The sequence below is a fragment of the Pan troglodytes genome, chromosome 5, assembly GCF_028858775.2.
Source record: "Pan troglodytes isolate AG18354 chromosome 5, NHGRI_mPanTro3-v2.0_pri, whole genome shotgun sequence".
NCBI classification, from domain to species: Eukaryota; Metazoa; Chordata; class Mammalia; order Primates; family Hominidae; genus Pan; species Pan troglodytes.
Window position 1 is genome coordinate 62,518,941 of NC_072403.2, and position 21,684 is coordinate 62,540,624.

At 37.9% G+C, this 21,684-nt stretch overlaps 1 protein-coding gene across 33 annotated transcripts in view; it reads right to left on the bottom strand.

Moving 5' to 3' along the window:
- The window catches only part of DST (dystonin), a 497,218-nt gene that overhangs the window by 194,529 nt on the left and 281,005 nt on the right, over positions 1–21,684 (bottom strand). For all 33 annotated transcript variants that reach the window (XM_016955718.3, XM_063812480.1, XM_016955699.4 and 30 more), the window contains one exon: positions 17,802–17,968. In XM_016955718.3, the coding sequence (XP_016811207.2) occupies positions 17,802–17,968 (167 nt within the window). The remainder of the gene's footprint in view (positions 1–17,801; positions 17,969–21,684) is intronic.

The window sequence follows — 21,684 nt, forward strand, 5'->3', positions numbered from 1 at the left end:
TGTATAGCAGTCTAGACAAAAACAAATATCTGAAGTTCTTTCAATAAAAAATCGTTTTGTTTCCGTAAAATTTGCACCTTTTAGGGAAATAAAAAACAGACTTTCTAAGTCTGCCAAATCTCAGAACAAGACATGGCATGTTATTATGAGAACCCCGCCATTAGCAAAGAAAGTAAACACTGAGTAATCCTAGAGGGAATGAATAAAGTCATTGAAGAATCAAGTTTTTCAGCTAAGAGAATAAAACATAAAACTTCCTTCAGAATGACACAGTCATTTCAACACAAAAGCAGCTGTAGAATACAATGAGTCTGAGTAAGTCATCTCTTTTATCATGATGTTTAACACTTTAATGGAACAAAAACTGAAATGGTTTTCCTCCACTAAAAGACAGCAGATAAAGAAAATTAGTTAAACAAAAATGGGAAAAGGGAAAACTTTAAAAACCACTACAAAGCTGGGTGCGGTGGCTCATACCTATAATCCCAGCATTTGGGAGGCTGAAGAGGGCAGATCACCTGAGGTCTGGAGTTTGACACCAGCCTAACCAACATGGCGAAACCCTGTCTCTCCTAAAAATGCAAAAATTAGCCAGGCGTGATGGCAGGCGCCTGTAATCCCAGCTACTCGGGAGGCTGAGGCAGGAGGATCACTTGAACCCAGGAGGCAGAGGTTGCAGTGAGCCGAGATCATGCCACTGCACTCCAGCCTGGACAACAAGAGCAAAACTCCATCTCAAAAAAACACAAAAAACCACTATGAAAAAGTAATAGCCTATAAAATTTAAAATGCTATTCCTCCCTTAGCTCATATCCTAATAGAGTGGTGGTCCCTTTGTCTTTCAAATCTGTCTTTCCTCTACCTGCCTGTCTTTCCTCTACCTTTCCTCTACTGAAGCATCCAGAAGATGCCTGTGCTGTGTCTGTCCTGTCCACCACTTTCTTTCTTCATAGTCTCACTGGGATAACACAACCTTTAAAAACTTCATTTATTTTTCACACTTAGAAGATACTTACTTTCATTCTAAAGGTTTCATTTCTTTGTAACATCTTTTTGTGGAATGTTAACAGGAAATGTCATTTCCATCTTAGGTTTGACTAACCAAAGAGCATTAGACTATATTATAGTGACCATGTTCTCATGTTATATTTTAGATAGTTGAACATTAACTATTGTAACTTGCCTGTTTTATGGAAACCTTTCAAAATCATATAATGTGATCCTTTGCCACTTAAAGTAATAAATGCTAGTCTTTTTATGGAAAAAAAGGCCATTCTCTTATTTTTTTATTATTCTATGATAATGTTAATGTTTCAAAATGACCCAATTATCATACATTATAATCTTTAAACATGTTTATATCCCAGCTTTTCTTTCATAAGCAATTAAAAGTAGCTTACAAAGAAAATACAAGATAGCATAAACTTTAAATTAGAAGTATAAAACCAAGAAAAGGCCTTAAAATGAAATTGGAAGTGAAACTAAAAATTGCAAATCACTTATATGCAAGCTTGGTGCCCTGAATTTGTTTAAAAATATAGGGCAGAGAGGTATAGAAAAATGCTATTGTCATAATACAAAATAATTTTGGATAAAAGTAATGTTTATCTTTCATACAACACCCATCTTAAAAGAGCAATCTCCCCTAGGCTATATATATATATATATATATATCCACATGCATATATACATATACAGGTATGTTGGCATTTATGTATAGATAGATATATATATGGATATAGTATAAGGATATCACCACCTACATTAACAGGTAGCCAAAGCTAACTGAACATAAAAATTGCATGAGAGATTTTTTTGGCATAGATACCTCCAAGGTAACATTTCAGTACTCCAAAACTTTATTAATACATTAGCTCACATGAGAATTAGATAGGATTCTGCAGGAACGTATGACTTCTACAGTGATATAAATGGCTAAAGATTAGCACAACAGGCTGGGCGCAGTGGCTCATGCCTGTAATCCCAGCACTTTTGGAGGCCGAGATGGGAGGATCACCTGAGGTCAGGAATTCCAGACCAGCCTGGCCAATATGGTGAAACCCGGTCTCCACTAAAAATACAAAACTTAGCCAGGCATGGTGTCGGGTGCCTGTAACCCCAGCTACTCGGGAGGCTGAGGCAGGAGAATCACTGGAACCCAAGAGGCGGAGGTTGCAGTGAGCCGAGATCGCGCCATTGCATCCCAGCCTGGGCGACAAAGAGAGACTTTGCCTCAAAAAAAAAAAAAAAAAAGATTAGCACAACAGACTACTGAAGGCTTCCACAATATATCATGGCAAACACCAATACACTCAACTGCAAGGAGCATGAAACAACATCAAAGTACTTGGAAAGGAAGTACTTAGAAACATGGCAGAGAGGACACTAATTAAAGTTAACTAAGAGAAAGAGAAAAATGCCAGCTAAGAGAAGAGTGCTTTAGTGCAGACACAATGTTACCAAATCCTGAACCAAAAATGTGACAATAGCTGAAAAGACACATATGGGAAATATCAATGGCCACAGTCCAAATCGGGGTTTTTTTAAGGATGAAAAAATAAAGTGACTTAAATTCATAGAGTCTGTTAGGTTGTGCTGGCTTTCAGCTGGCACTCAATAATTATTTATGTGGATACAAACAGTAAGGTTCTGGCTACCCTGCATCTGCTTTCCTATGTTTGAGAAATTTCCCTTTCATAAGTCTTGGGGGTAAGGAGAGGAGCAAAGCCCATTTCCCAGTACAAAAACAGAAACATGTCAGGTTTTTCCTGACTCTTTTATTTGCTCAAGAAATGTCCACTGCATACCTCACCCCCGTACATGACATTACCTGGCCAACTCGAATTCTTTCAGCAGACTCGGTTCCACCACCATTTCCTCCGGGAAGTACTTTCCTCTGTTCCCAAATGCCGTCTGTTATCTTCATTTCTGTATTTACCACATTTTTCATAACTATATATCTGCCTATCTCTCATATTGAACCATGGGCTTCCTGAAGGCAGAGCCTGTGTTTTGTCCATGTTTATATCCTCAATATCTAGCATAATGCTTAAAACATTAACTTTTGAGGATTAAATAAATAATAAAGAAAAACATGAGCTATGGGGACTGGGACATATCAGTGTTTCAAATTCCTGGAGATATTTTCCATCCTAGGCTTGTTCCTTTTCTTTTCACTAATTTCTACTGACAAAACCACCATCTATGGCTTCCAGCCAAGTTTTGGAATCCTTATCGAAATCCACATGGACCAGGGTAAAATGTCATAGCTTCCCCATATCCTAAACAAGCACACACCCTTTCGAGGTTTCCTAAAGGCTTTGTCTCTCCTAAAAAACAATTTGGAAAGTGGGCACAAAGTGAGGACAACAAACAGCGGTGAAGTATAAAAGTTTCAAAAAGCACATGTTGCTGCTTCTAGGTTCTCCTCCCTTCTTATGCTCTCATGTGCCCTCAGCTTCAGCTTCTGATAATGTTGCCAATTGGGATACCTTATAAAGTAATAACAATCACAAAACAACAACAGGGACTAATAAATACTGATACCTACTATGTGGCAGGCAATGCATTAAAGGACTTAAAGCATTATCTCACTTAATCATCTCAATTGACCCTAAGCAGTAGGTTGTGTTATTATCCTGAATTTACAGATGGAAAAACACCAAAGCATAAGGAAGTTATATAACTTGACCAAGAACACAAATCTGGTAAGTGGCAGTCAGGGTTTCAACCCAGGTCTGTCTGACTACAGAGCCTGATTTCTTCTCTGCAATATCCTGGTATCATAAACTGAGAACTATCTAAACGGTAACACCCAATATGAAGCTGAGAATACATAATAAAGAAAATACAGAACAAATTATACTTCTACTACTGGGCAAAATGATAATGATATTGGTAACCCCCATAAAGAAACACAATAATGTATATGTATATGTATGTGTGTGTATTGACATACTTAGAAAAAATAAATCATAAGAAACATGCTGAAGTTCCAGATTATTACCAAAACAGAACTCATCAATGCGTCCTATACCAATGTTTCCCACACTTGGGTCCTAATACCGATTAAGAATAGAAAGAAAGGCCTGGTTATCTGCATTTTAACAAGTTTCTCCCCCCTCCCTCAGGTGATTCTTATCAGGCAAGTTTGATAACTAAACCATGTTAAAAACCCTTGTTTCTAATAATTATTTAATTTCTTTTCAAGATTATAAGCATTTTGTATTGGGGAAAAAACATCCACAATGTCATCAGGCAGTTATATAACGACACAAACAAAAGCACCCACAAGCAGAAACATGCTACTGCCTTATGCCCTCAGCAGGAGACAGTGAACCTTTTAACTCTTTTTCAGTGTTTATTTTTATTAAATATACAAGAAAAGAACACATTTAAATGTTAGCAAGGAGGGAGGGTGGGCATGTCATTTTATGTTTGCCCAACTCTGGAGCACCCTGTAAAATAATGAAGCCTGGAAAAGATAGCATTTGGTCACATTTTTTTTTTTTTAATCAGAATAAAAAACCCACCTAAACTTTGTGACTTGAGATATCTGATCACTTGAAAAAACACTGGACCACAGTTTCCTTCCTCAATTTAAAAAGGAAAGACAAGACAGAAAGAAGAATGGTGGTTGTCAACGGGTGGGGGGAGAGAGAAATGGGGAATTCGAGTTTCATGGGTACACAGCTTTAGTTACACTGGATGAAAAGAGCTCTGGAGATGGATGGTGCTGATGGTTGTACAACAAAGTAAATGTACTTAATGCCACTTAACTATCAACTTAAAACTGATTAATATGGTAAATTTTATGCACCTTATCACAATCTAATTTTTTTTATTATTTATTTTTTTTTAGACAAGAGTCTCACTCTGTCACCCACCCTGGAGTGCAGTGGTGCGATCTCAGCTCACTGCAACCTCAGCCTCCCAGGTTCTAGCGATTCTCCTGCCTCAGCCTCCCAAGTAGCTGGGATTACAGGCACCTACCACCATGCCCAGCTAATTTTTGTATTTTTAGCAGAGACGGGGTTTCGCCATGTTGGCCAGGCTGGTCTCGAACCCCTGACCTCAAGTGATCCACTCGCCTCGGCACCCCCCAACTGCTGGTATTATAGGCATGAGACACTGCGCCTGGCCGTAATTCTTTTTTTTTGACATGGAGTCTCACTCTGTCGCCAGGCTGGAGTGCAGTGGCGCAATCTCGGCTCACTGCAACCCCTGCCTCCTGGGTTCAAGCGATTCTCCTGCCTCAGCCCAGCCTCCCGAGTAGCTAGGAATTCTTTAAATTTTTAAAAAACAGTTTTTACATATTTGAGAGAAAAGCCTAAATTGAGGTGGAACACACACACAAAGCACAGAGCTGTGAGTCAGGTGTCCTGTGATTTAGTCCTAATTTGCTCTCTGACTTTGGACACACATCCTGCAACCTGTGTCTCAGTTCTTTCTGCAGAAAATGAGTATCAAGAATTACAGAAGTTAGAACAAAAATCACGTACAGAGCATCTGGAAATGTGTATGAGTATGGGAGGGGGGACATTATGGGCTGGTTATAGCATAAGGTTCAAAGAACTCAACTGATTTACCCAAGATCTCAAGAGATTTACGTGAAAGTAGTTGTGAAACTTAGTATAAAGGGCAATGTGCACAGGTTACCAAAACGTATCTATCAGCATAAAAACAACACCATAAAAGGGTAATCGGAGAAGACAACCTGATGCTTTGGTATGCTACATAGAAATAATTCTTCCCAGTCAAAAAACTAGCAAGTTCATTCATTTATTCATTCGCTCAATATTTAATATGCATTTACCATGTGCCAGGAAGTAAGGCACTGAGAACAGCCACTGTGCATATGGAGAGCTCAGAGCTCCAAAGGGAGCTCAGGAGTAAACCAGGAGAAAACCTGGTGGAAGAGCACTCAGGTGATAAAAAAAAAGGCATGCATAGGTCTGTGGTTGAAGGGCACAGGAATACAAGGAGACCAGTGCATGAGTGGGGAGCCAGCAGCCAGGGGAACATGGTAAGACATGGCTCTGGATGTGTGGCAAAGGGCCAAGACAATGCAGACTCTCATGAACGTCTTAAAGGATTGTAAACTTTTTCCCCAATAGCTATGAAAAGCCATCAGAATGCATTAAGGAGGATTAGAAGAGATTAATTGATCAGATCTGGGGGTGGACAGAGAAAAAAATTTAAATGGTCAAAGAACTCCCACAGAATCCAGTTAAGTGGCCATGGTGGCTTGCAGAAGAATGTGGCAGCAGTGGATAAAAAGTGGCCAAGTCAGGAGATATTGAGAAAGTCAAATCTACAGAACCCAGTTATATGACAATGGTTATAGTAATTAGGGCTGTAAGCATGGATGAGAGACAACACAGAGAGAAAAGAAAAAGTCCAACACGCAATCTTGAAAAACTCGAGTGTTTACTGGCCTTGTGAAAGAGTCCAAGTTTACAGAGGGAACTGAGCAGGAGCAGACAAGAAGTGGGAGAAAAACCAGGAGTACAGTGTCATAAAAGCTAAAGGAGAGAGTATTTCAAGAAGAAAAGAATGGCCAATAGGGTGAAATACTAAAATGTAAAGAAGATGAGGCCTGAAAAATATCCACTGGATTTAGCTATACAGAAGTCACCCATGACCCAAGAATAAGTGTTTTAATGAATTATGGGGTAAGAGACCAGATTAGTATGTGTTGAAGAATGAGTATGAAGTGAAGAAATGATGGAGGATATTGCCACCTCTTCTGAGGACTTTGGCCTTGAAGGATAGGAATGATATAAGGTAGTAGCTGGAATAAAGCATGCAGTTAAGGGAGAGTGTTTTTGTTGATTGTTGTTTTATTAACAGAAGAGGCTGCAACATGCTTAAAATCCAACAAGAAAGATCTATTGAAGGAAAAAGATGAATATATACAAGAAAGGTTTCTAAGGCAATGACAGAGATAAGATCCAGGGCACAGCAGGAGGGGACAGGCTTTGGGTATGTGGAGAGAGGACTCCTGTGTTGAACAGCAGCAGCGGGGGTGAGGATGGATGCAGAAGAAGATAGGTTTGTGTCTTTGGTAGCAAAAAAGACTTTCTACTTGTTGGCTTCAATTTTCTCTGAGAGTAGGAGTCTAGATCACCTGTTAACACTGAGAAAAGGTGGTGGGAGGAGGTGCTGTGAGGAACAGAAGGGTTACTCATACAGATAGAAAAAGACTGCTGGCCAGAACCATTTGAGGCTGGTGATGATGAAGTTCTAATGAAATCAATCTACCCTGAAGTATCGCTTTCTCTGGTGTGCTTCCTGTGTGGGGACATGCACAGACAAAGCACATGGCTGGGTTCATACAGGCTCAGCCTTTGCTGGCAAAACAGTACATACTCAGCAGTTTGCAAGGAATTGAAAAGGGATTGTGTGGAAGTGTAAAACAAAACAAAAACAAAAACAAGCCTCACTCCATTTACCTAAAGATCATTTTTAGAACACCCTCTATACTACAGAACAACCCACACAGAGGTGACTGAAGACACATATGCCACTTAACATCTGCTTTTCAAAAGATCATATGCCTCACTTATCCTATGATAGCAGAGAAGTTACCATAACAAATTCCTGAAGATGACTGTTTCGATTAAATCATGCTCAGACTTAGCATGTCCTTACTGTTCTTATTGGTGCAAAAAGCACCTCACCTTGCAATCAACAAAAAAAAAAAAAGAAAAAAAAAAGGCCTGCGTAACTCAGTGTAGACATCCCTTCATGCTCATATTTGGGCACAGATTAGCAACAAGCTATGAAGGTAATTTTCCCTTGTTCTCAAAACTAGGTGCCTGAGTTTTTTCAAACATTCTTTTTTTTTTTCTACAAAGTGACTCTCCATTAACAACAAGGTAGACAGCAAAGATGAGAAACAGTATATTTTTTTCTACAAAGTGACTCTCCATTAACAACAAGGTAGACAGCAAAAATGAGAAACAGTATATTTATAGCAAGCTTAGTTAGTACTTCAAGGTTAGAGTCTAACAAATTCAATAATTAAAAAATATCTAATGAATTATGACTTTCTCACTTCACAAAGAACAATCAATCCCATTAACAGCCTAAATTTTAATGAATACAGAGAATGGTATTGATGTTGATAGAGAAGTAACTCCTCCAGTACCTATATTTTAGTGAATAAAAGGAAAATTTAAGTAAACTTTAGTGACTAATAAGGATAAATACACCCTCCCCAAAAAGGGGGTAGTGGGAATCAATTTATTTTTATTATGGTAGAAAACTAAATCTCAAACTACTTCATATCACAGGCTAAGATGATAATGTGGATAATCAAGTCAAAATACAAGAAGTGTCAAAACAAACAGATGAACCTATCAAAGAAAAACAGATAGAGTTACATATAGCGGCTGCTCCTGTAATGTAAAAGAAATCTTCATGTGAGAGAAAGGTAAGAGAATGCTAAAGGGAAACATGACAAAGGCAGGACTTGTCAAGTTTCTAAGCAAGGAGAGTTTTGATCAAAACCCATCTTCCCTCAAGCTTTACAGCCCTATTGTTAGTGGATCAGTGGCAGCATGCGGGGGCAGGGGAAACTCATGTTGATTACATACTTCCTAAATCTCTAGGAGAGTGATAGGCACTCATACTCAAGACAGCCCCACTCTAACAGTTTTTTTTTTTTTTTTTTTTTTTTGAGGCTGAGTTTCACTCTTGTTGCCCAGGCTGGAGTGCAATGGTGCCATCTCAGCTCACTGCAACCTCCGCCTCCCAGGTTCAAGCGATTCCCCTGCCTCAGCCTCCTGAGTAGCTGGGATTACAGGCACCTGCCACCAGGCCTGGCTAACTTTTTGTATTTTTAGTAGAGCCGCCGTTTCTCCATGTTGGCCAGGATGGTCTTAAACTCCTGACCTCAGGTGATCCGCCTGCCTTGGCCTCCCAAAGTGCCGGGATTACAGGTGTGAGTCACCGCGCCCAGCTGACCCTCTAACTTTTTAAATGATCACATCACTGAAATTTGTCAACTTACTTCGTCATTTTTCCCCCTAAACTCGTAATACATGCATGCTTAGAGTAACAGCTTGCACATCAAACTGAGTGAAACATAGGCCTTCAATTTCATCACTGGCACATCTTTAAAAGCTGAAAAGAAATAATTTTCTGAATGAAAGGGCAAAGTAAAAGAAAGAATAGAAAAAACAGAGTGGGGCTTAGACCTGCTAAAAGGTAATTAACAAGTTAAGAAGTATTTCTTTCTCAAAGGCATCATGGAGGGGAAACAGTGCAGAAGAGGTATGCATCAGTACAACTCTTTTGGCAGACAATTCAGAAGTACGTCTCAAAATTTTAAATGTAATACCTTTTGTCCCAGCAATTCCACTTCCAGGACCTTATCCTATGGATATATTCACATGCCTCACAAAGACACATACAAAGTTCAGTACAACAGTTTTAAAAGCAAAAAACAACATAATATCCATCAATAAGGCACTCTAAACAAAATGTTATACACATACAATAGAATACCATATGGTATTTTTTAAAAATCACAGCTACAAGGAAAAGTAGGACTGTGGTAACAAGTGCCTGCTGTAGAAATTGCAACTAGGTTTGCCAGGCTCCCATGAAGAGGACAACCAGATGAGCTATCTTCCTACCGTGGCTGTGTCACTTTTTCAGTTTTCTGCTTCAAAAATGGAAGTAGGAGAATGTGGGCTATACCTTACATCACATCTATAAAGATCTTTTTTGGCCGGGTGAGGTGGCTGATGCCTGTAATCCCAGCACTTTGGGAGGCCAAGGCAGGTGGATCATTTGAGGTCAGGAGTTTGAGAACAGCCCAACCAAAATGGTGAAACCCCGTCTCTACTAAAAATACAACAAAATTAGCTGGGCATGGTGGGGCATGCCTGTAGTCCCAACTACTTGGGAGGCTGAGGCAGGAGAATCGCTTGAACCCGGGAGGTGGAGGTTGCAGTGAGCCAAGATCGCACCACTGCACTCCAGCCTGGGTGACAGAGCAAGACTCCATCTCAAAACAAAACAAAACAGAACAAAACAAAACAAAGAAACAAAACAAAACACACAGTAATGGGAGGCTTCATATTACAGAGAATTTCTGTAAATTAATCTAGGCAAGAAGGCCAGGAACATAAAAAGAAAGTAATATATTCAGATATTTCCTCCAAATATTACATGCCAAATTACGTCTCCCAAACTGTAGGTAAAACCATATAGATACAATAAAAATGGTCACCAGATGTAGACACTAACTCTTACACCTCACTTGGATGCAGACGCACTACATTATAAGCAGTGTACATTAACTCTTTAAGAATTTTAAAATGTGATAATGGTTAGAAGTCATCCATTTCTGTTCTCAAAGTTCAATCATTTTGAGTTCACTTGGCAGGGTAAATAAGCAATTTGATTTTTTCTACACAAGCTGAAATACTGTTAACTACTTTTTAATTGATAACTTTCAGGCTCTGTGTGTGTCTGGCTTGTGGCCAAACTACAGCCCATGGCCATGTGTATGCACACACATACATACACCCTCATACCTATGGATTCTGCAGCCTGAAGGCTAAGTCAACACTAAGCCAACTTCCTATGGGAACATTTCAAACCCTAAAGGGCCTCCTCCCGGTATTAAACCAGTCCAATCCAGTTTAGCTTCTAAGGTGTGACTGAATTCACGCATGTGACTGAATCATCGGCCTCCAGGTCATGCTATTAAACAAGATGACTCTGACCACAGCTTTACAATCTAACCTTCACAATTACAGCATCTTTAAACTTTAATATAATGAAATATGATGGCCCTATTATATTCTCATTCAAAATGCAAACAATGGACAAAATAATTGCTATCCAACTACATACTCAGACAAGTGAAAAGTTCCTGGCTGCTTAATTAGAAAACATTTGACTGCTTTGCTCCTGCATACAACCTATTCCCAAAATTTTGAGTCTTAATTGGCTAACATATTTAAAACAAACCTATGAAAAGACTGCCAGGGGCATTAAAAGGAAAATTATTTATTTATCTATGTTTAGCTTTTTTATTTTTATTTTTTAAAGGCAATTTAAATAAATGAATGAGATAAATTTAAAACAAGCATAAGATAGGCAGAAACTAGTAAGCAGAAATAATCTCTTCAAACACACACACCTCTAGTTTTAGTCTTGACATACTTAGTGTCTTTCCATACAGCCACCTCAGATTTGCAAAGCCTCCTGCACATTCTGCACTGTTCTCTCTGGCCTTCAGGTACATATTCATGTTCATGCCTGCTCAGGCAGACTTGTTTGCACACAGAGCAATGTTAGGCACTGCTGTTTTGGAATTTGGCTTTCATTAATGTTCTAGGGCAGATATCTACTTGGAGAGAATGAGAGAAGCCAGACAAGTCAGAGGCTAAATTTCAAGCTGGAAGTCAGAGCTTTACCTCTCTCAAAAAGAAACAAGTCAATTTTACTGTGATGCCTCGGCAAACCCTTAAATAAGAGGAGAGCTGAACCCTCTGCTTATAACACCTACCTCTGAGGAACAAGCACTACTGTCTGGGATTTCACTCCTCTATATCAACCCTAACTCTTGGTGACTTATTAATCCACTAGTGTTTAAAGGATACTCCTAGGATCCCTTGCCTATTGGCTCTTGGTTAATTCTACTTTATCCTCTCTTGCTTTTAATCTCCTTACACACCAGATGTTTTTGTGACAACCTTTTGATCTAAGTTCATCAAATCAGTATTCTTTGTTAGTCTTTTGATTGAAAATTAAGGTAAGGTTAGGGGCAATAGTAAGGCTTATTTACCCAAGATCTCTTACCAGTTGTGGTTTTTAGCAAAAAGGTTGTATTATATTCTAAAATAAAGTTAAAGTATACAAACAGAACAAGCAGAAACTAGTATAGGTATGTAGTATTTTTATTATTTGAAACTTTTCCACTGAAAACTGAACATAACACACAGAAATTCCTAGAAGGAATTATGAACAGAATTTCCTAACACAGATTTAATAGAAAGACATAATGTATTTATCAGTGACCTATTTAAATAGAAGCTATAGAACTATCCCTTGCAATCTCTTCCACTAAATCATATAACTTTGTCATTCTTACTACCCCATTACATAATCCAGGCTCTTCATCCTCTTTAGGATAATGTGACATACTAAAACTGCTTAATTTCGCTGTGATTTTGCTCTTACTCATTCTAAAAATCTTAAGTTCTTTTATTATCCATAATTTTCCTTATGTTGTTATGAGTTGTGGCTGATGCTATTTTCATAGGTAGCTAATTCCAAGTTAAACTCTAAGGCTAACTCTAAGTTAAACAACTTCATTAAACCCTCATTAATTAAGGTTAAACAATTTTGGTAACTAATTAGTTAAACAACTAAATTAAACCCTCATTAATTTCTTACAAGGGCCAAAGACTTTAGTTGTCAGTTGTATATGGTACTATTCATTTAGTCATTTCTCAGGTTCATCGATAATTTTCATATATCTTTGCTGAAAATATCATTGAGCTTCAAGAATGCGCTATCACAGTTGTTCTGATCAACAGTTCCATTTCTTTAAATCTAGTTTGCCTAAAGGAAATTATGTAAGTAGTTACATGGAAGTATATGAAGATGAGAATTCGGAGCAACCACCTCCGTTATGTAAAAGGTATGTGATGTCAAAAATATGAGTTACTCTTTGAGCCTCCGTTTCTTTATTGATAAAAATGAAGTCATGCCATAAAGACGGCAACAACCAGACACTGAGGACTACTATGGGGTGGGGGCAAGGGCTGAAAACTACTTATTAGGTGTGATGCTCACTACGTGGGTGACAGGACCAGTTGTACCCTAAACCTCAGCATCATGTAATATACCCAAGTAACAAACCTGCACATATACCCCTAGAATCTAAAATAAAAGTTGAAATTGTTTTAAAAATGGAGTCACAATCTATTTCACAGGATTGTGGTAATTTTAAAAGCTAACACATTAAAAAACAGCTAGGACAGAAACTGCCACATGGCCAACATTATACATCTATTTCTTAGGTAACTACTTTGTGACTGTTACTTACTTTTTAACTTCATGGATCATTTTTATTCTGTAACATCTATAAATTACACTTATTATAAAAATTTCTTTTCATTGTTATTTCACATATTAATTCTCTCAAGAAACATGACAATTAGAAAATTATATTTTCTATGGAAAATTTTAGGATACTGAATTGTTAGTAAAACAAATACTCTTTATGGGGCTAACAAACATTCTTTTTATTTTCAAGAGTCATATTCTACATGGAAACATTAATAAAAATGTGCTGGACAATCCAAATTAATATATTTGATTAATAACTTATAACAGTATAATTTATATTAATACAAAATGTGAAGGACGCTATTGCTCTGTTCCTATTTCAGATCAATATTTCTAAATCTTTAGAAGATACGCACCAAAAATCTTACTAAGTCACCTATCACATATAATACTGGTTTGCTTTTAAGTAAAAAATATATTTTCCTTCTAATCTCTGGAGAAAAATTTCCTATTCTATCTTGAGTATGCAAATTTGCTACATAGGGATAACCACATCTCTCTTTTCATCCACTACAGCAACCAACAGAAACCAAACCCACTGTGCCACCTCAGATAATTTTTATTGACAAAGCCAAGTAAAATCCATATAAATGTTTGATCTAGATACAAAAAATAAAGCCCAATAAAATGGACATTTTCCACAACAAATCCAAATACAGCACAAAACTTATGGGAATAATTATCAAGTAAAAACAATTATTAAGTAAAAAACTACTCTTTTTTTTTTTTTTTTTTTTGAGACAGGGTCTTGCTCTGTCACCTACCCTGGAGTGCAGTGACACAGTCACAACTCACTGCAGCCTCGACCTCCTGGACTCAAGCTATCCACCCACCTCAGACTCCCAAGAAGAAAATGAGGTGGAGGCAGAAGCAGGTAACGTTTAGGACCCTTTTTAGTCTAAAGCTGTACTAACAGACTACAAATACAACACAGAAGTCAGAGGTCACAATAGGCAGAGTCAAGCAACTGAAAGTAGAGAATTTAAAAAAAAAAACTCCAAAGAAAATTCTAAATTCTAATTCTAAAATCTCTACAGGTGTATGCCACCATGCCTGGCTAATTTTTAAATTTTCTGTAGAGATGGGGTCTTGGTGTGCTGCCCAGGCTGGTCTCCAACTCCTGAGCTCCAGCAATCCTCCTGCCTCAGCTTCCCAAAGTGCTGGGATTATAGGCGTGAGCCAGGGCACCCAGCCAAGACATTACTCTCTAAATGTGATCATTATTGTCCAATATCAAAAAATTTGCTCATGGTGATATTTTGATTGTTTATAATTTTGTCTCTTTTTTCTTTTAGAATAAATCAAGGCATTCAACAGTGAGAAATACACACAATTCAACTCTCTTCATTTAATTTTTTCATATGCTGGAAGAAAAGTACTTAATTTTCTTTTCAAGTAAAGAAAGGCTCAATGACTTCAACTAAAAACGAAGTTCTACAGATGAAAGGTTTCTTCTAGTGAAAGAAACCACAATAATATTTTATAAGCCACAGGACAACAACAGAATTTCAGCAACAAAAAAATCTTGTAAGCATTTAAACCTGATATATGGTATTTTAACCATGAACCTTAACAAAGGAAAATAAAGCAAACTAGGAAAACCAAAGTCCTAAGTTAAAGCTAAACATTGTTCTAAAAAGGTATTTCTGCCAAAATAAAAGTTCAAAACAAATAACTAATTCAAAGACTCAAATTCTCACCTAAAGCAGTAAGAGCTGTATGACATCAAGCTTTTGTAGGAAACTTTAGGATCTCTGACACACAAAATGAAATATTTAAGTACTTAGGAGAAAAATGCATTATATACATATATATTTTATATATATATTATATATTTATATATTATATATATTTTATATATTTATATTTATATATTTTTATATATATTTTATATATATATATACACACACACACATACACCAATTTGTACTTATAATTATTCATGAGTACCACAGAGACAATGTCCAGAGGCCATTGTTTTTAAAAGTAGGGGTTTTTCTAATGTATTTTATTTTTTTAGAGATGGGGTCTTGCTATATTGTCCAGGTTGGTCTCAAACTGCTGGCCTCAAGCAATCCTCCAGCCTCATCCTCCCTGCCAAAAGTAGGTTATTTTAGAAGACTAGCTGGATCCCATATTTTGCTTCTGCCTAAAAAACTTCAAAGGAGAGAGCAGAACACACCCTCAAAGATGCACTGTTACAAATACTTTGGGTATCACAATTAAAATATTTTAATTCAAAGGCCACAAAGATTCTATCATTCCAAGTATAGAATGTGTCCAGCTGCACAGCCTTCTCATGGCCTCTCATTCTAAGTCACCTGGAAAGTGTAATATGATGATGGCTGTGTCTACAGCCACTAAACCTTCACTCAAGAAGATCTGGTGCTTTAAACAAGTGTAGGCAAGTTGATCCTGGTTTTTCTTTTCGATTCAGCAACCTACACCCACCTCTATTTAAATGTTGTTCCACAAAGGAAGGATACAATTATAGTATTTTAAAATAGGGGCCAGGCATGGTGGCTCACGTGGCCAGGCACGGTGGCTCATGCCTGTAATCCTAGCACATTGGGAGGCTGAGGTAGGTGGATCACCTGAAGTAAGGAGTTCAAGACCAGCCTGGCCGACATGGTGAAATCCTGTCTCTACTAAAAATAAATTAAAAAAATTTAAAAAAATTAGCCGGGAGTGGTGGCAGGCACCTGTAATCCCAGCTACTTGAGAGGCTGAGGCAGGAGAATCGCTTGAACCTGGGAGGCAGAGGTTGCAGTGAGCTGAGATCATGCCATTGCACTCTAGCCGGGGCAACAAGAACAAAACTCCGTCTCAAAAAATTAATTAATTAATTAATTAAATAAAATAAAAATAGGGGCTCCTGAGTGTGTATATGTGGAGGATTCATTACAGTTTTTAGACGTTGAAATTTCCGAAATAAAAAGGGAGAAAGAAAAGGGGAGAGAAAAGAGAAGTGAAAGGAAGGAAGAAAGAGGAAAGAGAGGAAGAGAACGGGATGTCAAATCAAACAGAGCTGGTTTTGAGTCTTAATTCTCTAACTTATTAGCAGTATAAACTTGGTAAACCTAAGGTTCCTTATCTGTAAAAGCTGGATAATAACAATTCCTGCTTTATGAGATTGTCAGGAGATTTGAATGAGAGAACACGAGTATAGCATTTAAGAGAACGAGAAAGTAATCAAACCATTAACTATCCTATATAATTATTTTTATTGTAATCAAATAAATTGGTTAGTTTAATGACTTTATAGTTTATATATAGTTTATAATTTAATGACTTCATAGCTTTAGAAATATAGCAAGTTATTCAACAACCTGACATAATATTTGTAAAAACAAAACAAAAAAAAAAAACTGAGGTAAAGAAATATATAGTTTTCAGCCTGTAATCCTAGCACTTTGGGAGGCCAAGGTGAGGGGATCACCTGAGGTCAGGAGTTCAAGACTAGCCTGGCCAAAATGGTGAAACCCCATCTCTACTAAAAATACAAAAATTAGCCGGGTGTGGTGGCATATGCCTGTAGTCCCAGCTTCTCAGGAGGCTGAGGCAGGAGAATCACTTGAACCTGGGAGGTGGAGGCTGCAGTGAGCTGAGATCATGCCACTGCACTCTAGCCTGGGTGATAGTGCAAGACTTCATCTCAAAAAAAAAAAAAAAAAGAAAAAGTAATATATAATTTTCAATAAATACTTTCTGGGGATTTAGCTTCTTATAAGGCAATAAGAACATGAACTCAAGAGCCAGATTGCCTAGGTTTGAGTTCCAAGTCTGCCACTCGCTGGCTGTATGACTGCAAGCCAAGTATTTACTGGGTCTCAGTTTCTGTCTGTTTACTGGGATGACAATAGGGACGTTGTGAGGAGAAAATGAATTAATATATGTAAACTGCTTAGAACAGTGTCTGGCACTTAGTAAGTGCTATGTAAGTATTAGCGTGGATTTAGCTGTTAATAATGCTCACCAGGAAACTATTTACCACCCCAAAACTGGCAATTGTTAAGCCCACTCACTAGAGTAATTAGACTAGGAGATATGAACTGGAAACTTGTGGGCTACAAGTCCAAACTAAACTCTAACCTTCAAACTCAGCAGTTCTTTAGAGGCAAAATCAAAGTCTGCTATCTGCGAAGTTACTGCCAACATCCGAAGACATATTACAGCTGTGTGTGCGAGTGCCCGTGTGTGTGTGTGTGTGTGTGTGTGTGTGTGTGTGTGTGTGTGTACGCTACAATTCAGAATCATGGCCTCTAAGTAGTGGAAACGTGATTTTTAAATTTTTTTTTTTTATTTTCTTAAGCCAGAGTCTCACCCTGTGACTCAGGCTGCAGTGCAGTCACACGATCACAGCTCACCGCAGCCTTGACCTCCGGAGTAGCTGGAAATACAGGTGCTTGCCACCATGCCAAGCTAATTTTTTGTATTTTTTTGTAGAGAGAGGGTTTTACCCTTTTGCCAAGGCTGTTCTCAAACTCCCAGGCTCAAGCAATCTACCCACTTTGGCTTCCCTAAGTCCTGGGATTACAGGCATGGGCCACTGCACCTGGCCAATTTTTTATTTTAATTTTTCTGTATTTTCTAATTTTTTGCCATGCTTTTGCTTCTATAATAATAAAAGATAATTTTAAAATTCAGAGATGAAAGAAATGTGTCTTACAGTTGTATAAGGAAAAAATCCACAAATTCCATACCTGTATTTATGAATGATGGCATTAAATAATTTTCCATCTCTCCAGCAGGTAGTGAAATTTTCACACCGAATTCCAGCATAACCCTCTGTTGCCTGCTGCGTCCAGAGTAGCAATCTCTCTTTTGCAGACATATCCTCTGACTCTCCAGTAACATGGATATCAGATATCTAGATATAACAGAAAGTGTTAAACCTTTAGGAAGGAAGGAAGCTAACTCAGATTAAGAACCTACTATGTGCCAAGCACTTTCCAAAATCTAAGATTAGGATAATAACAATTCCCGCTTCATGAGATTGTTAAGAGATTTGAATGAGATAACATGTGTACAGCACTTAAGAGAATGTGCCACATGTAGAAAGTTATCAAACCATTAGCTATTCTATATAATTATTTTTATTTAGCCCTCATACCTCTCCCTTATAAATTTTCCCCATTTTACATATAGGAAATAAATAAATTTTATCCATTTTACATATAGGAAATCTGAGTTTCAAAGAGGTTAACAACAGATTGAAAAAGTCAGATTTAACTCATTTGTGTCCAATTTAAAAGCATTTATTCTCTTTTTACTAAACCAAAACTCTACAGTATTGAAAATTCTACGTTCTTCTTTCCTAATCAGATTTGTTAATACAACTTAAGGAGGTGTTTTCCAAGTTCAAGTAGATCAGAGGTAAAACCTATAAATTACTCTATACTACCACCTGCAGAGCAGAATTTGATCCAACAGGTATTCTGTGTAAAGAACAACGAAAGAAATAGTATTCTCTCCTATTAACTATATTATATAACAATTTGGCCAGAAGTTCTAATTTTCTCACGAGTCCTTGCTTGGCTTGCTCAACCTGAAACCTTTATCAACTGATTTTTTTCTCCTGTATTTTGTTTTCATGAAGTTTTCTAAAAGTCTCTTCCACTGAATAATGATAAAACAAGTCACAAGTTTCCATGATTTACATTCTCCCAAAAGCACCTCTTTGATAAGGGTCCTACTTAATCTGCTGATAATTATATTAAGGCACAAAGTGACTTTACCAGGGGTCACACAGTAATTCCAAAGCTGAGATTAACACCACCAACAACTGTTCCCTCAATCAGTGCAAGACGCAAAGCCAAGGGATCAACAAGACAGGCTGCATGCCAGAATCAGAATGAGCAAGTCAGAGATGGGAAGCAAGGCATAGGAAGAACAAATCATTCTGTAACAGGGAAAATATCACTTGACCAGTCATGAGACAGGCTTCTAGACCTGGTTCCTAGTCTCATAGGTTTGAATAATTCATTTCATGTTTGTAAGTCAACTTCCTTATCTATAAAATGAGGAGGAGGCAGAAGCAGATAACGTTTAGGACCCTTTTCAGTCTAAAGTTTTACTAACAGACTATAAACACAACACAGAAGGTCACAATAGGCAGAGTCAAGCAACTGAAAGTAGAGAATTAAAAAAAAACTCCAAAGAAAACCTGTTACATGTGGTAGTGCCAGGCTCAGACAGGAAGCCCTTTATTCCTCCCAGCTGCCACAGAGCCAGAGGCACAGCCAATCCAGGGACCCGGGGCAGGAAGGCTGTGGCAGTGAAAGCCCTTGCCAGGCCTCGCAGCCCCTGACTTCACTTGTTGGAAATGACGGGGGGCCTCACACACTCCTTCTCCAGTGTTCAGCAGAGGCTGCCATGCCCCATGGAGCTTCACTCTCAGCCATAGTCTGAGACACTCTGCTTGACAAATGGTCAGGATTTAAAAGCGGAACAAACTGTCTCAATTTTAATAATCTTTGCCAGGAATCTGTGCCAAACTCCAGAGCATGGAAAAGAACTCTGCACATGAACACATCATATAGTACACATAGAAGAAATTTCTTTTTTTTTTTTATGTGACAAAAAACAGCATAAAATTTACCAATATTCTTTGGCCCAAGTTCCAATGATACTCTGGTCTAAAATTATGCTACAGTACCTTTCTGGCACATCCCAAGAGTTTAAGTCCCATGTCTACCGTTTACATGCTCAAGTTACTTAACTGCTTTAAGCCCATTCCCTTACTTGTAAAATGATGATGATAATTATACCGTGTTGTGAGAATTCAACAACATTAGCACAGTGTAATGCCTGGCCCATAGTCCGCACATGCACAATACAGGTGAGCTATGTTATTGTTGTAGTTATTGTTATTCTTTCTGAAAAAGGGAGAAGTAAAACCTTGACTTTATTATTTTCTTAACTCTCTTCCCCATAGAGAGGAATAAAAGAATAAGTTTTTTAAATTTGCTGCCTTAAACTAATGAAAATCTACAATCACAATGGTTCAGAGAAGCTAATCTAGGAAACTGTGAATGAAAAAGTTGAGGCCAGGCACGGTGGCTCACGCTTGTAATCCCAGCACATTGGGAGGCCAAAATGAGAGGATCACTTGAGCCTAGGTGTTCAAGACCAGGCTGGGCAACATAGTGAGACCCTGTCTCTATTAAAAAAAAAATTAGCCTGGCATAATAGCATGTGCCCATATAGTCCCAGCTACTAGCTGAGGCAGATCGCTTGAGTCGAGGAGGTTGAGGCTGTAGTGAGCCATGATCACGCCACTGCGCTCCAGCCTGGACAACAGAGTGAGGCCCTTAAAATCAAAAACAAAACAAAACAAAACAAAAAAAAACAAGAAATAAAAGAAAAGAAAAAGTTGAGCCTCTTGGTCTCTATAACCCTTCAAAAATTATAAAATCAACTGTTTTGGGGAACCCTTACAATTCAAGAGCCACCTAGATAGTATGTATAATGACAGATAGAAATGGTAGATAGCTGGGGTTGTGTGGGACTGTTTTCTGCTAATTCCATGCCAGTCAGTTACAAAAGCATTACCTGTTAACTAGGGAAGTCAGTAAAGTTCAACTACAAGGTACCAGCTTAATAGGTTCAAGTGCTACACAGTTTTACCAGAGGAAGGATGTTAAAGGAGTTTAGAGGTCTGAAAATGGCCTAAATGTCAAGAGAAAATAATGTATTCTTGTTAAATAAGTTTCCAATAGATGAATTTCAGATTGTTACAAATACAATTTCAGACTGTTATACATATACACACTATTAAAAAGCGATAATTTTAAAATGCATATTCAAAGGTATATTCATATAATTTTACAATGCATATTCAAATGTTATGAACCAAGCTTTAAAATATCAAAGATTAAGCCAAGTTCCAGACTCCACTAGGCCCACAAGCAGGGCAGGTGAATTCTAACTCCTCCATTTTCAGCTTTTCCTGCTACTTCCAATAAACTGAACATCATCCTCTTATAGCAATTTAAGGTATTTTTTAAAATACTGTTACCATTAGCCACTAGTATATCAGACTTTTCATGATACTATGCAACCAAAATTAAAATAAAAAATAAGTTAAATGCTAAAAATTGTTTAAGTCTTCAGTTGTCATTCATAATCCCTGATCTGAAATCTGTGTGTTCAGCAGAACAGCCTGAATCTTCCACCAATGACAGGTTAATGGTTTCACATTCAGGTCAGATTCTAGAAAGTAATCAAGCTACCTCCCTTCAAAACCCGGAGGCAATGTAGTGATAATCAGAGAGGGTTTCAATTCATGCTGCCTCAGTTTAAATCTTAATTCCAACAGTTAATGAAATGAATGACCCAGACTACTCACATAATCTCCTAAAATCCATTTTCTTTCTTTTTTTTTTTTTTAAGATGGAGTCTCACTCTGTCGCTCAGCATGGAGTGCAGTGGCACCATCTCGGCTCACTGCAACCTCCACCTCCCGGGTTCAAGTGATTCTCCTGCCTCAGCCTCCCAAGTAGCTGGGACTACAGGCATGTGCTAACATATCTGGCAATTTCTGTATTTTTAGTGGAGACAGGGTTTCACCATGTTGGCCAGGCT